Here is a 14,171-nt window from a genome sequence, read left to right as displayed (position 1 = left end):
ACAGTCTTCTTTGTTTGCTACACTTTGATAAATAGAGATTTCTTGGCAAGATTGTATAATTCAGCAAGCCTTGGCATAAACCTGGGAGTGTTCCGGTACATGTAGTTTGAGTCATTTTACTCTGTACTCAGTGGTCCCCAACCTTTTTTGCGCCACGGACTGGTTTATGCCCGACAATATTTTCACGGACCGGCCTTTAAGGTCCATCCATCCATTCGCTTATCCTTTTCAGGGTCGCGGGGGGCGCTGGAGCCTATCCCAGCTGTCATAGGGCGAGAGGCGGGGTACACCCTGGACAGGTCGCCAGTCTGTCACAGGGCCAACACACAGGGACAGACAACCATTCGCACTCACACCTAGTGACAATTTGGATTATCCAATTAACCTATCCCCACAGGCTGCATGTCTTTGGACAGTGGGAGGAAGCCGGAGTACCTGGAGGGAACCCACGCAGACACGGGGAGAACATGCAAATTCCACACAGAAAGACCCCGGCCTGATGTTGAATTGAACTCAGGACCTTCTTGCTGTGCGGCAACGGTGCTAACCACCGTGCCACCGTGTCGCGGATAAATACAACAAAATAAAACTAGTACCGGTACCGAAAAAAGATTTATTCATAACACACGTGAAAAGACCCAGAAAAACCGAGTTAACGATAAAAACTGATTGTTGAAACGACCTCCTCGGTTTTGGGGTAATAACTGTACATGTCTCTGAAATGTAGGCCTCGGATATTTTGAATAAACTGTAAAAACAAAATAAAAATCCAATTGGTGATGCAGAAGTTGCATTATTTAAATTTAGGAAGATAAATATTTTGATGACTTTGAACCTGTTTACCTTAAAGGAAATGTTGGTGCAATAACAATATAAATATCAACAATGATTGATAATTTTCACAAGCAAATTAAACAACCGAATGCAATTTAAAACTCACACTTAAGGGTCACGTAACACACAACTGTGTGTCTCATTTAAAGCTAATCTGCATATCAAATTCATCCTGACCTTTAATTATGTAAATAGAATTAGTCACCACAGCAAAACAACTGTAATTAAAAAAAACAGCAGTTGTAGTCTAGTATATCAGTTTGTTCGTAGCTTCCACACATCCAGCACTGACTAAAAAACATTTGGAAACAGTTATTGGCACTTTTGTGGAAAACATAAAAGGTATAGCAACAAGCAGCATAGTTGACTAATGTCTGCACACGTGCCATCTTATATAGCCTTACAAAATAATACTGTGGTTCAACTGGGCACGTGCATGTAGCTGTGTGTGTGTGTGTGTGTGTGCACACATTAGGGAGTATTCCAATGCTTAATAGCACTAGACGTCTGCTCAGCACATCATGGAAGCACTTCCAAACAGCCATGGCAACAATCAGAAAATGTTGCAGCAGATTTGAGCTACCCCCTACTGGACATATTCTCCTTTAAAGAAAAGTTTCAGTTTCAAAGTTAGCGCTGCCTCTTGCTTATTACATCACATTCGAGTCACAAAAATAGTGAAGATGCCAGCTTAAGGCTTTACAATGCACTTTGTTAACCAGTGTGAGGTCTATCTTTTATGTACAGTCTGTAGTCAAAACTCAGTATACGATAAATAATAATAATAATATAGAAAAAGGCATAGTCTCCATCTCACAGCAACACAACAATATTCATATTTGCTTTTTCTGTTGATTTGTTGGGGATGGTTCAGCGCGGCTTAGCGTACACCTTAAAAGGGTAGGGTGTGCGAGTGGCTCCGGTGACTCCTTCTGTACTCAGCTTGACTCCATCCAGAGTGGAAAAATTAAACTTCTGAAACAAACTGACAAAAAACAGGAAGAGTTCCATCCTTGCCAGCCCCTCACCGAGACACGCACGCCTTCCTGGGAAATGAAGGTGACTCTGGTTATCACCCCATCTAACCAATATCATAATTACAGTTTATATGTTAAAATTACCTGCAGAGAAAGGTAAAAATGCTCCCCTCCTCACAAACTTGCCCTCGCTATCTAGGAAATGTTCAGGATTAAAGGTGTCTGGAGTCTCCCATTTATTCTTATCAAACAGCACTGAAGTCAGGTTAGGCATCACAGAGGTCCCCTGCACATAGACGACAGCAGTCACATTCAAAGATGGTATTCAAAGTGCTGGTTTATACAGCTAGGCAATGTTTGTAAGAACAAATATAAGACAAAAAAAAGACCATTTTATCTTGAAAAAAGGACAAAGAACCCTGCCTAAAATCTCATGCAAGGGCTTGTTGACAGTAAACACTTGCTCATTGCTAACACTGTTAAGGGGGTTATAATCTGGGAAACGACACATACTGTTTTGTTAAGGTATAGGCTATATATTTAGCATGTATCATTATTAGCGACCTTGCTCTCTTTCAGAAAAAAATGTTTTCCCATTTTGGCATCTGCAATGCATTTGAAAGCAACATTCAGTTTTAAGTTGCAGTGTGGCTAGTGGAAAAATAGAAATCTCAGTCATTGTTTATTTTGGAAATAGAAAAGTATTTTTGTAAAAAGTGAAATTATTTTTGGCAAATGCAAACCTTGTTTTTGGTCCCCAACGTGATGGTTTACCTGGATGAAACCAACGCAAGAACTTGAACTAAGCAATTTTTAATCTTATGTAGGGGGCTTAAGCTGCTGTGTTCTATGAGCAGACCAGATGCACCTTGGGTATGAAGTAACCACCCAGGATTGTGTCCTTGGCGGCCATCCTGAGTCCATTGAGTGGAACGATGTTTCCCATCCTCTGGATCTCGTGGATGACAGCATCAGTGTAAGGCAGGTTGGGTTTGTCTGCCATGGTGGGCTGACGGGTCTGTCCGATCACTCTGTCTATCTCTTCCTGGACTTTACCTAGGAGTCAAATTATATTAACTTGTTAATTAGCAGGTATCTGTGTCATATAATTATTTTGATCTCTGACCTGGATGGTATTAAAAACTAGTTTTGTTCTGAACTTACACTGGATCTCAGGGTTCATGATGAGATAGATGAGTCCCCACTGCAAAGTCTTTGAAGTGGTTTCACTGCCAGCCAGGAACAAGTCCAGACAGCACAGAACCAGGTTTTCTTCCTCAAAGCCCAAATGACTGTTTCTGTTGTGCTAGCGAGCAAAGCAAGGTATCAAAAATACAAGTTAATGAACAGATTTTATTTATTACTGTTATTATTATTTTGGTTGAACGTAAACAGCATACTTTCTCCTTTATGAGGAAGCTGTCAATGTAATCTCTCGGGTTGTTGGGGTCCAGATCTAACTTATGTTTCTCGATCTCTTCCCTGATAGATGCCACCAAAGATTTGGAGCTGCTAAAGATGCGATTGTGAGGTCCCGGCAGGTGTTTCATCAGTCCTGGGAATGCATCATATAGCTGTTAGGGGAGGAAATTGAAAAAAATTATTCAGTGGTGGGTTACCTTTCAATATTTTCAGGAAGAAAAAAATCCCACTGTGTCTTACTAGAGCCCATATGGAACCTTCCAGATAGGCCATCTCAGTCAGATTGCTCAGCATGATCTGGAAGTTGTGGTCACTGTAGTCAAATCGTCTCCCAAACACTATCTTGCAGATGATGTTGGAGACAGCATTGTTTAAGAACGGCACTGGGTCGAATGGCTCACCTGAAGACAGGAAATGCGTTTAGTCACAGTACACTGTGTGTGTTTTGCTTTCACTCATTGCTGTCTCTTGACCTTTCTCCTTTTCCATCGCGTCCTTCAGATGTTGACTTTCATCACAAATACTCTGCTCTGTCGACTCCTTAGCTAAACCAAAGGTGCGTAAAGTAGTCATGGCAAAACGTCGCTGTCTCCTCCACACCTTCCCATTACTGAAGAAAAGACCCGCTGAAAGGAAAAGAAAGCAAAAATTACTGAGGTGTGGCTCAGAGGTTGACCTGACTGCTTTGTTGCTGAAGTATTGCATTTGTGTATTTTTTTTGTGTGATTCACCTGAGTTCCCTGAATAAATTCTGGTCACCATCGGGCTGTAAGGCCGGTCCACAAAGTTGTCCGCTTGTGTTACTAAAGCTTCCTTCACCATCTTCCACCCGGACACAAACACTGTTTTGTGTCTTCCCAGACGTATGCAGAACACATTCCCATAAAAATCAGCAAGCTGTGGATGCAGCGGCAGACAATAAGTGGCCTGTTGTCTAGCATGTGATTCTGATAAGATGCATAGCACAACCTGTTGTTAACACTATAACTTGGTATCTGCAAGGTATTTGGTATTATTTTATTATTTTTCCAGAGTGAAACATGAACATTTTCTTAACTTTATTATTAATGTTCTCTTTAAACTATTCAAGCAGTGATTCTACTTCAGATAAAAAAGTTTAACTAAAGAGCGTCAGTGTCAGTGGAAATCCTGAGGTTGCCCAAGTGGACTTTTAAGAAATGTGTAAATGCCACAATGATGTCAGCTTACCTTGGTTAGGTAAATATGAGGCTGTTTGGCATCAATGTTGAAGATGTTTCCTAAAATAGGTAGAGCTGGAGGGCCTGGAGGAAAGCCCGGTGGATCCTTATCCTTACGAAAATGAAAATATACCATAAGGAGGCCGGCAAAAATAATAAGCAGCTGCTCCTTTATATCAAGACAAAGAAACAAATCACGCAGCTGCATTGTGAAGCAGAGTAAAACTAAGTGATCAGGACCTCAGCTCCAGGATCCCTTCCTATTTAGAGATGGGCTGGTACACTGCTGACTCACAGCTTGGGTATATATAATGATCTGTGTGTGTGTGTGTGAAAGTTTGTCTGATACTGGGTCAGGCCTCAATTATTACAGATTCTACTAAAAAGTAGCACAAACATTTTTGTTTTATGTGAAATCTTTACATACATACGTGAACGGTTTTCAGTAAACTGATATAAGGGAGAAAAAAAACTTGAATAGTAACACAAATAGTTAAATGTACTGGTGCTTACATATTAAGTATAGCTGAGCATTTAAAGTGCTATCTACTACCAGCCTCATTCACAAAGCACTTTGATTATATACCTGAGCACTTTGTCTAGCATTCACGTGTATGCATACACACAACAATACTTTGACATGCAGACTAGAGGAGCACTGGCTTGTGAAAAAATCAAATGTTAAAATGGGAAAAGAAGCTAGTTGAATATGTAGTTGTGGCTTTGCATATACGGTTTCTTGTGTAACCAGTGAATTAAATCAGGTGTGCGACACAGATTGGCAAACAACTAGTTATGAATACATTTTATTACTAAAAGTGTACATTACAATTTGTCGTTATTGCAATTTAATGATGGAATATCCTTGAATTAAAACACAATATAGTGATTCGGATGCACATGTAAAGAAAATCAGGTAATCTTTGCAGGCAGCAGTGATACAGCAATGACATGAAGATATTAAAATTTAAAAAAAAATCCATCCTTCATTAAAATACTTTTTCTCAGTCTTGACTCTTAGTCGTTGGTTAAATGGCTCAGTGAGATTTATCGAGCCTTGGCGTGAACCTTGAAGGGTTCAGGCACACGTACAATTCCAGAAACTCCCTCTGTGCTCAGCTCCACTCCATCAGGAACAGAGAAAGTGAACTGCTGCAGCAAGCTGACAAAAAACAGGAACAGCTCCATCTTGGCGAGGCTTTCACCAAGACACACACGGTTCCCTGACAAATTTGCAAACACATACACGTGCAGGTTTACAACCTGTGGATGATGTTTTTTTTCTTGTTCAGGTTGTGCTAAAACAAAACACTCATTGTGGGGTTTTACCTGCAGAGAAAGGTAGGAATGCTTCTCTCTTCACAAACTTCCCATCAGCATCCAGGAAGTGTCCTGGGTTGAAGGTGTCTGGAGTCTCCCATTCAGTCTTGTCAAACAGCACAGAGGTGAGTACAGGCAACACACTGGTACCCTAGAAAAAAACCACAAGATAACAACAAGATACACTTTAACAACAACACCTGACAGAGCAAATATGTGAAGCTTAAAATGTATATTGCATGCACCTTGGGTATGTGGTAACCATCCAGGGTTGTATCCTTGGCAGCAACTCTGAGTCCATTGAGAGGAATAATATTTCCCATCCTCTGAATCTCGTGGATGACGGCATCAGTGTAGGGCAGATTTGGTCTGTCAGCCATGGAAGGCTGGCGGGTTTGTCCAATCACGTTATCTATCTCTGCCTGGACTTTCTCTGTGAAAGAGAATTAATAGAGTTCAGAAGAAGCCATATTTCAACACCTGTCTGTTACCATAGCACAATTATGAGTCTCAGTCTGTGCTTTTTTGGTCTGAGTAACTTACTCTTTGTTGTTATTCTTTATTTGTAATATCGTGGTTATTTTGTACACCTTTGTTTTTCTTGCTCATGATGTTTTCTTTTGCCACTAGAGAGCCACTTTACACACGGGACAAACTGTTGGTGGTGAGGACACTCATAATAATGAATGGAACACATTCTGTTCCTCAGAGACAAAGGGGGAGACAACAGGGCTGCTGAGCTGGAGCTAAGCAACCAAACACAAAGATATAAACTTTGCTCCAGCTGTAATCGCTGAGAGTGTGAGGTTCTTGGGCAATAAAAAAGGATGAGCTTAGTGCAGTGATTCAGAATTTAGTGCTATGTGCTTCATAAAAACTTGTCTGAAATGTCAATCAAGCCTTTTATTTGTCACATGCAATGTTTACACCTGCAGTGAAATTGGACCCCCCCCCCGACCATACATACAGTGGGGCAAAAAAGTATTTAGTCAGCCACCGATTGTGCAAGTTCCCCCACCTAAAATGATGACAGAGGTCAGTAATTTGCACCAGAGGTACACTTCAACTGTGAGAGACAGAATGTGAAAAAAAATCCATGAATCCACATGGTAGGATTTGTAAAGAATTTATTCGTAAATCAGGGTGGAAAATAAGTATTTGGTCAATAACAAAAATACAACTCAATACTTTGTAACATAACCTTTGTTGGCAATAACAGAGGTCAAACGTTTACTATAGGTCTTTACCAGGTTTGCACACACAGTAGCTGGTATTTTGGCCCATTCCTCCATGCAGATCTTCTCGAGAGCAGTGATGTTTTGGGGCTGTCGCCGAGCAACACGGACTTTCAACTCCCGCCACAGATTTTCTATGGGGTTGAGGTCTGGAGACTGGCTAGGCCACTCCAGGACTTTCAAATGCTTCTTACGGAGCCACTCCTTTGTTGCCCGGGCGGTGTGTTTTGGATCATTGTCATGTTGGAAGACCCAGCCTCGTTTCATCTTCAAAGTTCCCACTGATGGAAGGAGGTTTTGGCTCAAAATCTCACGATACATGGCCCCATTCATTCTGTCCTTAACACGGATCAGTCGTCCTGTCCCCTTGGCAGAAAAACAGCCCCATAGCATGATGTTTCCACCCCCATGCTTCACAGTAGGTATGGTGTTCTTGGGATGCAACTCAGTATTCTTCTTCCTCCAAACACGACGAGTTGAGTTTATACCAAAAAGTTCTACTTTAGTTTCATCTGACCACATGACATTCTCCCAATCCTCTGCTGTATCATCCATGTGCTCTCTGGCAAACTTCAGACGGGCCTGGACATGCACTGGAGTCTGACTGTTTGAGGCTGTGGACAGGTGTCTTTTATACAGATGATGAGTTCAAACAGGTGCCATTCATACAGGTAACGAGTGGGGGACAGAAAAGCTTCTTACAGAAGACGTTACAGGTCTGTGAGAGCCAGAGATTTTCCTTGTTTGAGGTGACCAAATACTTATTTTCCACCCTGATTTACGACTAAATTCTTTACAAATCCTACCATGTGAATTCATGGATTTTTTTTTCACATTCTGTCTCTCACAGTTGAAGTGTACCTCTGGTGCAAATTACTGACGTCTGTCATCATTTTAAGTGGGGGAACTTGCACAATCGGTGGCTGACTAAATACTTTTTTGCCCCACTGTACATAGCAAAGATATGACGTGGGTAGACAGGTCGGAGACGGGTAGTAATATGGAAAAAACAATGGGCAAGTGGAGGAGGGGAAAAAAGAGACCTGTAGTCATGCTGGACTCCTTATGGGAGGTCAGCATGAGAACAGAAAACAAAATGTGTTATTAGTTGTTAGCGTTAGAAGTATTTTGTCCCATCTCTCTCTCCTCTGCCCAATAGATGGCTGCCCCTCTCCAATTCTGGTTCTTCCCGTTAACAGTGCTTATTCATAAGGGGTCATCTGATTATTGGGGTTTTCTCTCTATTATTGTTTGTCCTTTTTTTTTTTTTTTTTCCGAAAATAAAGCACCATGAGGATACTGAGATGATGATTATTGAACTTAAATGAACCTCGTGCATAGATTAAAAAGGAGTGATAATTGTTTAATCATTTAACTCTATTTAACTTTGCCTGCTAGTACATGCTTCACATCACTTCCAGTTTTTACATTGTCCAAATCAATACTGACATCATTATTCAAGTTCAATCATATTCTCGCTGCCTTCATTGAGCCAATCATCATCCACTCTGTGTGCTTTAAAGCTCTGTACTCTTCTGTCATTCTCCCTTTCAGACTCCACACCTCCACCTGACCTGAGTCACTCTGAGGTAGACTCTGTCCTAACTCCCATCAAAACCAGGATTCTGTTCTGCCTGCCATGATGGGTCATCTGAGTTCAATCACCAAATATAAAATGATTAATTTCTCTGTCTCAATAAATCAAGTCCAGTACTCTCCTTAATGAACTCACACCTTCCTGGTTGACAGTACAACAGCCCCTGCAGAACATTTTGGGTGCAATCTGAGTGACAAGAAGAACGGTGAAGTAAATGCACTGTTGGTGAACAAAAAGTGGTGCAATCGTCAGCATGTTTGTGTGAAGAACTGTTTCTTTGGTCCACATATTGAATTGAAAGCTGCTGGATTGCATCCATACTAGTTCCTGTTATTGTTGTTACTGTTCACATTTACAATCATCTGATCCATTGCGGCATGACTCACGTCACGGCTAATCCAGTATTTTAGTGTGTTTATGATTTTTTCTGAAGACAGTTCTTGATCTGCTGTGTGCAAATGCTGCTAATGCATGCAGGGCCATTGCATTTCCCATCCTTATCAGATGAGATCAGAATTTGGTCCTATTGATACTGATGTAGGTGCCTCTTTTAAACAACATCCTGTACACACTACAAGTTGCTAGAAGATGGATAGTTGAACCTATGGAGATGTTGCAGAGCTACTTGGAGCCTGCAGACTAAAACCACATGGAGAGGACATTAACAGTACAAGGTGAACTGTGTTTTTCATTGTGAACAGTTACTCCTAGGAGCAATACACATTTCTGCACTCAATTTGAACTTGTCCGGTTGTTTGTATTAAACACCTGTAAAATGAACAGTGGCTTGTTTTGGCTGATGTTAGGATTTGTCAAAAGTAAATAATCTCACATTTGGTCTTTTGGCTATTTTAAAGCTCCATATAAGGGCTTATAAGCCACCCACCCTGGACATCAGGATGTCTGATCAAGAAAACCAGAGCCCACAGCAAAGTAGTGGCAGTTGTTTCTGTTCCAGCCAGGAAAAGATCAGCAGAGCACAAAACCAGGTTGGTCTCAGTGAAGCCCAGGTCAGATTCATTGAGCTGCACAGAGATATTGAAAAGTCACATTTGTCAATTAATATTAGAAAATGGTTCAGTTTTACAGTTCAGTTTGTGCAATGCAGTGTCCACATACATTCTCCATCTTGATAAGGAAAGCATCGATGTAGTCTCCGGGATTGTTGGGGTCCAGGTCCTCCTTGTGGCTCTTTATCTCCTGAGCGATGAAATCTTTGACTATGTCGAAATAGCTGAACATTTTGTTATGAGGACCTGGCAAACGCTTCATCACTCCAGGGAATGATTCATAGAGCTTGTTAATAACAAATGATAAGAGACAGTTTTATTCAAAGCATTAAAGCAACGGCCTAGTATTTACAGAGGGGAAATCTGTCAGAGAAAAAGCACAGCATGCATGCTTTTGTCATACTCTGGAAGAAGTAAATTGTTTTTGACTTACCTGACCCCATATGGAGCCCTCCAACTGAAGACTCTCAGACAGATACTTCAGGATGAGCTGGAAGTTGTGGTCACTGTAATCATATCTTTTCCCCATCACCAGCTGGCAAACTATATTAGACACAGCATTGTTGAAGAGACCTGCTGCACTGAAAAGTTTACCTGAAGAAGAAGAAGAAGAAGAGACAATTGTTACAGGTAACTTTTTGCTCCCTTGTGCAGGATTGTGAGCTTATGTTCCACTTAATGTAAAGCACCTTTCTCCTGCTCTATCTCCTCCTGCAGGTATCGGATCTCCTCACAGATACACTGTTCCATGCGTTTTTTCCCCAGGCCGAAGTCTCGTAATGCAGACAAAGCAAAGCGTCTCTGTGCCTTCCATTTCCCACCGTTGCTCTTGAACAGACCCTCTAAATACAAACATGCAGATTTGGGAGTTAATAACTGGGAAACAATTCCTGCACTGAATGAGAGGAAATAGAGAATAATTTCTTAACCTGTGGGTCCCGAGTAAAACCTGTCAGCCAGGGCACTGTATGGTCGATTCACAAAGTTGTCAGCTTGCGTCACCAGAGCCTCTTTTACCATCTTATATCCAGAGATCATTACCATTTTATTGCTGCCGAAGCAGAAACTGAACACGTTCCCATAGACTTCAGCCAGCTACAAAAAGCACAACAAACACAAAGGATGAAATAAATATGTTTGGTTTTATATGTGTAAACTGCTCTGCTCAGAAGCCAGAAATCCACACTCACAGTTTGACTAACAAATTTAAATATTCAAAATCCAAATCAAATCACATCAACTTTTGTTTTCTCATTGTTAAGAGTGATAAACAAAAAATACATTTTCGTCTTCAAAAAAGGAGGAGAACCTTCTTGGATGGGCTGTACCACACAGCAACATTAATAAAGATTTTTAAAAAGTTTTTCTAAAGTGCATGAACGTAGACCACAAGCGGTGTGCATGGTGTTGTGGGATTTCTCTTTAGCGTATTGTCCTTTATTGTATTGTCTTGATGAAAGGCCTTCATGTTACTTAGTTTAGTATGTCTGGTTCACACCTCATTCACGCTGGGAAACAGACGGTGAGAAACTGGTGAATGCCTCCCAGGAGACGGAAGCTCACACAGGAAGACTTGACCCCAGAGTGGGGGAGATTCACACAGGTGATAGAGAGTTTTTCTGTTTAGAGCCAAGGTGTGAACTGCAACTGTAAAAGCCTTTTGCTCTGTGACTGTGTTTAAAAGGGACCTGAACTGTTCATTGTCAGAGACGACTTTCAGTGCCCCCTGACTGATGTCTCTCCTCATGCATGGGAAATAAAGTGTTGGGTTTTAACTGCTCATCGTGTCTGCAGGCTTTGTTAATAAATTTCCACAACAATGGACTTGTTTCTGAAGTATTCTCTCCTCCCTGTGTTTAAGTAGAAATAAGAATTATTTGTGAGTGTAACATGAACATCTCAGTTTCTGTCTTGAAAGTAGAGCATGTAGACACACCAGCACACAACAATATGTCCAAATAAACAAAGCAGTACTATAAACACTCAATGACACTCAATACTTAGAATCCACTTAACATAATACAAGTATGACTTGACAAGTTTACCTTGGTAAAATAAATATGTGGGTGTTTCTTGTCCACAATCTGGAAATTCCCAATAAAGGGTAAAGCAAATGGTCCTGGTGGAAAATTCCTTGGATTCCTGTTTTTGAGGTGGTATGTGATCAGAAGGAAGAAAAAAATAGAGATTAAAACCCCCTCGGTGCTCAGCAAAAAGCTGGAAAACCACATAGTTAAAGAGAGAGACAGCAGCAGCAGCAGCTGAAAGTCTGTAATCTGTCTTTTCCAGGCACAAGGAAGTGGTTTTGTAAGCCTGTCATGCTTGGGGGGGGGTTGTTAGCCAGAAGCTCAATTACCTGAGTCTAAAGGTGATGGTGATACAGCGCTTTCACAACGGCCTGTGTTTAAAGAGCACCGCATTCCCTTGTGTCTACATGATGAAATCTATTCAGAGTCAATGAATGAACCTTTCATCTCATAGAATAGAACAGAATAGAATATCCCCTTATTGTCGTTGTACATGTAACGCACTGATGAAAAAACATAATCTAAGAGATTGATTCTGCAGTTTCATCTATCTATCTATCTATCTATCTATCTATCTATCTATCTATCTATCTATCTATCTATCTATCTATCTATCTATCTATCTATCTATCTATCTATCTATCTATCTATCTATCTATCTATCTATTGTTGGGAAATCAGTTTTACCCCGGTTCCTTTCATTCCTGGGGCCTCCAGAGATGCACCGGACTCAGTAGTCATTTTCACAAAAACTTTATTCATCTCTCTCTCTCTCTCTCTCTCTCTCTCTCTCTCTCTCTCTATATATATATATATATATATATATATATATATATATATATATATATATATATATATATATATATATATATATATATATATATATGGCCCGGATCCGGGCCATCAACACATACGCCCTGCCCGTGATCAGGTACCCTGCTGGGGTAATAAGCTGGCCAAAGGAGGAGATAGAAGCCACTGACATAAAGACAAGAAAGCTCCTTACCATGCATGGAGGGTTTCACCCCAAGTCCAGCACCCTGAGGCTGTACGCTAAGCGGAAGGAAGGGGGCTGGGGACTGGTGAGTGTCAGCACCACAGTCCAGGATGAGACAAGGAACATCCAAGAATACATTGGGAAGATGGCCCCAACTGACTGAGTGCTCAGTGAATACCTCAGGCAGCAGAAACCCAAGAAAGAGGAGGGAGATGAGGAACCATCATGGAAGGACAGGGCCCTGCACGGTATGTACCACCGGCAGATAGAGGAGGTGGCTGATATCCAGAAATCCTACCAGTGGCTGGACAAAGCTGGACTGAAAGACAGCACAGAGGCACTAATCATGGCAGCACAAGAACAAGCTCTGAGCACAAGATCCATAGAGGCTGGGGTCTATCACACCAGGCAAGACCCCAGGTGCAGGCTGTGTAAAGATGCCCCAGAGACAATCCAGCACATAACAGCAGGGTGCAAGATGCTAGCAGGCAAGGCATACATGGAACGCCATAACCAAGTGGCCGGCATAGTGTACAGGAACATCTGTGCTGAGTACAACCTGGAAGTCCCGAGGTCAAAATGGGAGATGCCCCCAAGGGTGGTGGAGAATGACCGAGCTAAGATCCTGTGGGACTTCCAGATACAGACGGACAAAATGGTGGTGGCTAACCAACCGGACATAGTGGTGGTAGACAAACAGAAGACGGCCGTAGTGATCGATGTAGCGGTTCCGAATGACAGCAATATCAGGAAGAAGGAACACGAGAAGCTGGAGAAATACCAAGGGCTCAGAGAAGAGCTCGAGAGGATGTGGAGGGTGAAGGTAACGGTGGTCCCCGTGGTAATCGGAGCACTAGGTGCGGTGACTCCCAAGCTAGGCGAGTGGCTCCAGCAGATCCCGGGAATAACATCGGAGATCTCTGTCCAGAAGAGCGCAGTCCTGGGAACAGCTAAGATACTGCGCAGGACCCTCAAGCTCCCAGGCCTCTGGTAGAGGACCCGAGCTTGAAGGATAAACCGCCCGCAGGGGCGTGCTGGGTGTTTATATATATATATCAGAGGTGTGGACTCGAGTCACATGACTTGGACTCGAGTCAGACTCGAGTCATTAATTTTATGACTTTAGACTTGACTTGAAAAAATGTTCTAAGACTTGTGACTTGACTTGGACTTTTACACCAATGACTTGGGACTTGAATTGGACTTGAACCGGTTTACTTGAAAAGACTTGATATTTCACCCCAAATACAAAATTTAACATGCATATTATATAGAGATTGAAAATGTGACGTAATTCACGGGTAGAACCGCAAAGGATTCTGGGAACTCGTGGCAAGCGGTACTAGCGCACGCAGGCTTTCAATTAAAATCAGTTACACAGCGATAAAAAGAAACACAAAAATGTCAAGAAGCCGTTGTATTATTAACTGCAATAGCCGGTCGCATGACAGCCACGGGAAGCCGACGGGTAAAGAGATCGGTTGTTATCGGATTACGTCGTTGAAGAGAAATTGTTCGAGCCATGTTTCCGAAGTAACAAAGAGGCGACGGAT

General features: G+C 41.8%; 2 protein-coding genes across 2 annotated transcripts; both read right to left on the bottom strand.

Annotated features, from left to right (window-relative positions):
* Nucleotides 1-840: 840 nt before the first annotated feature.
* On the bottom strand, nt 841-4,640 carry LOC146680150 (cytochrome P450 2J6-like). The gene is made up of 9 exons (XM_085448394.1): nt 4,443-4,640; nt 3,965-4,130; nt 3,707-3,859; nt 3,474-3,634; nt 3,212-3,385; nt 2,976-3,117; nt 2,680-2,867; nt 1,956-2,097; nt 841-1,880 (listed from the first exon to the last, which is right to left on the bottom strand). Exons 1-9 carry the CDS (start codon nt 4,638-4,640, stop codon nt 1,705-1,707), a joined length of 1,500 nt encoding a protein of 499 aa, XP_085304520.1. The 3' UTR covers nt 841-1,704.
* Nucleotides 4,641-5,232: 592 nt separating this feature from the next.
* Nucleotides 5,233-11,882, bottom strand: LOC146680149 (cytochrome P450 2J6-like). The gene is made up of 9 exons (XM_085448393.1): nt 11,640-11,882; nt 10,524-10,689; nt 10,284-10,436; nt 10,028-10,188; nt 9,704-9,880; nt 9,471-9,609; nt 5,998-6,185; nt 5,762-5,903; nt 5,233-5,655 (listed from the first exon to the last, which is right to left on the bottom strand). The coding sequence occupies exons 1-9, from the start codon at nt 11,823-11,825 to the stop codon at nt 5,480-5,482; spliced, it is 1,488 nt and encodes a 495-aa protein (XP_085304519.1). The 5' UTR covers nt 11,826-11,882; the 3' UTR covers nt 5,233-5,479.
* Nucleotides 11,883-14,171: the final 2,289 nt, after the last annotated feature.

Source organism: Copadichromis virginalis, linkage group LG23, assembly GCF_057382275.1.
Source record: "Copadichromis virginalis isolate Kocher_CV1m ecotype Utaka linkage group LG23, C_Virginalis_male_GT1.1, whole genome shotgun sequence".
Taxonomy (NCBI): Eukaryota; Metazoa; Chordata; class Actinopteri; order Cichliformes; family Cichlidae; genus Copadichromis; species Copadichromis virginalis.
This window is presented reverse-complemented; position numbering and strand designations above follow the sequence as displayed.

Coding starts and splice junctions, on each gene's coding strand:
- LOC146680150 (XM_085448394.1), bottom strand. CDS start 4,640: ATGCAGCTGCGTGATTTGTTTCTTTGTCTTGATATAAAGGAGCAGCTG. Junction 3,860..3,964: donor AATTTATTCAGGGAACTCAG/GTGAATCACACA, acceptor TTTTCCTTTCAG/CGGGTCTTTTCTTCAGTAAT. Junction 3,386..3,473: donor AAGGTTCCATATGGGCTCTA/GTAAGACACAGT, acceptor CTCCCCTAACAG/CTATATGATGCATTCCCAGG.
- LOC146680149 (XM_085448393.1), bottom strand. CDS start 11,825: ATGTGGTTTTCCAGCTTTTTGCTGAGCACCGAGGGGGTTTTAATCTCT. Junction 10,437..10,523: donor GTTTTACTCGGGACCCACAG/GTTAAGAAATTA, acceptor GTTTGTATTTAG/AGGGTCTGTTCAAGAGCAAC. Junction 6,186..9,470: donor CAGACATCCTGATGTCCAGG/GTGGGTGGCTTA, acceptor TCTCTTTCACAG/AGAAAGTCCAGGCAGAGATA.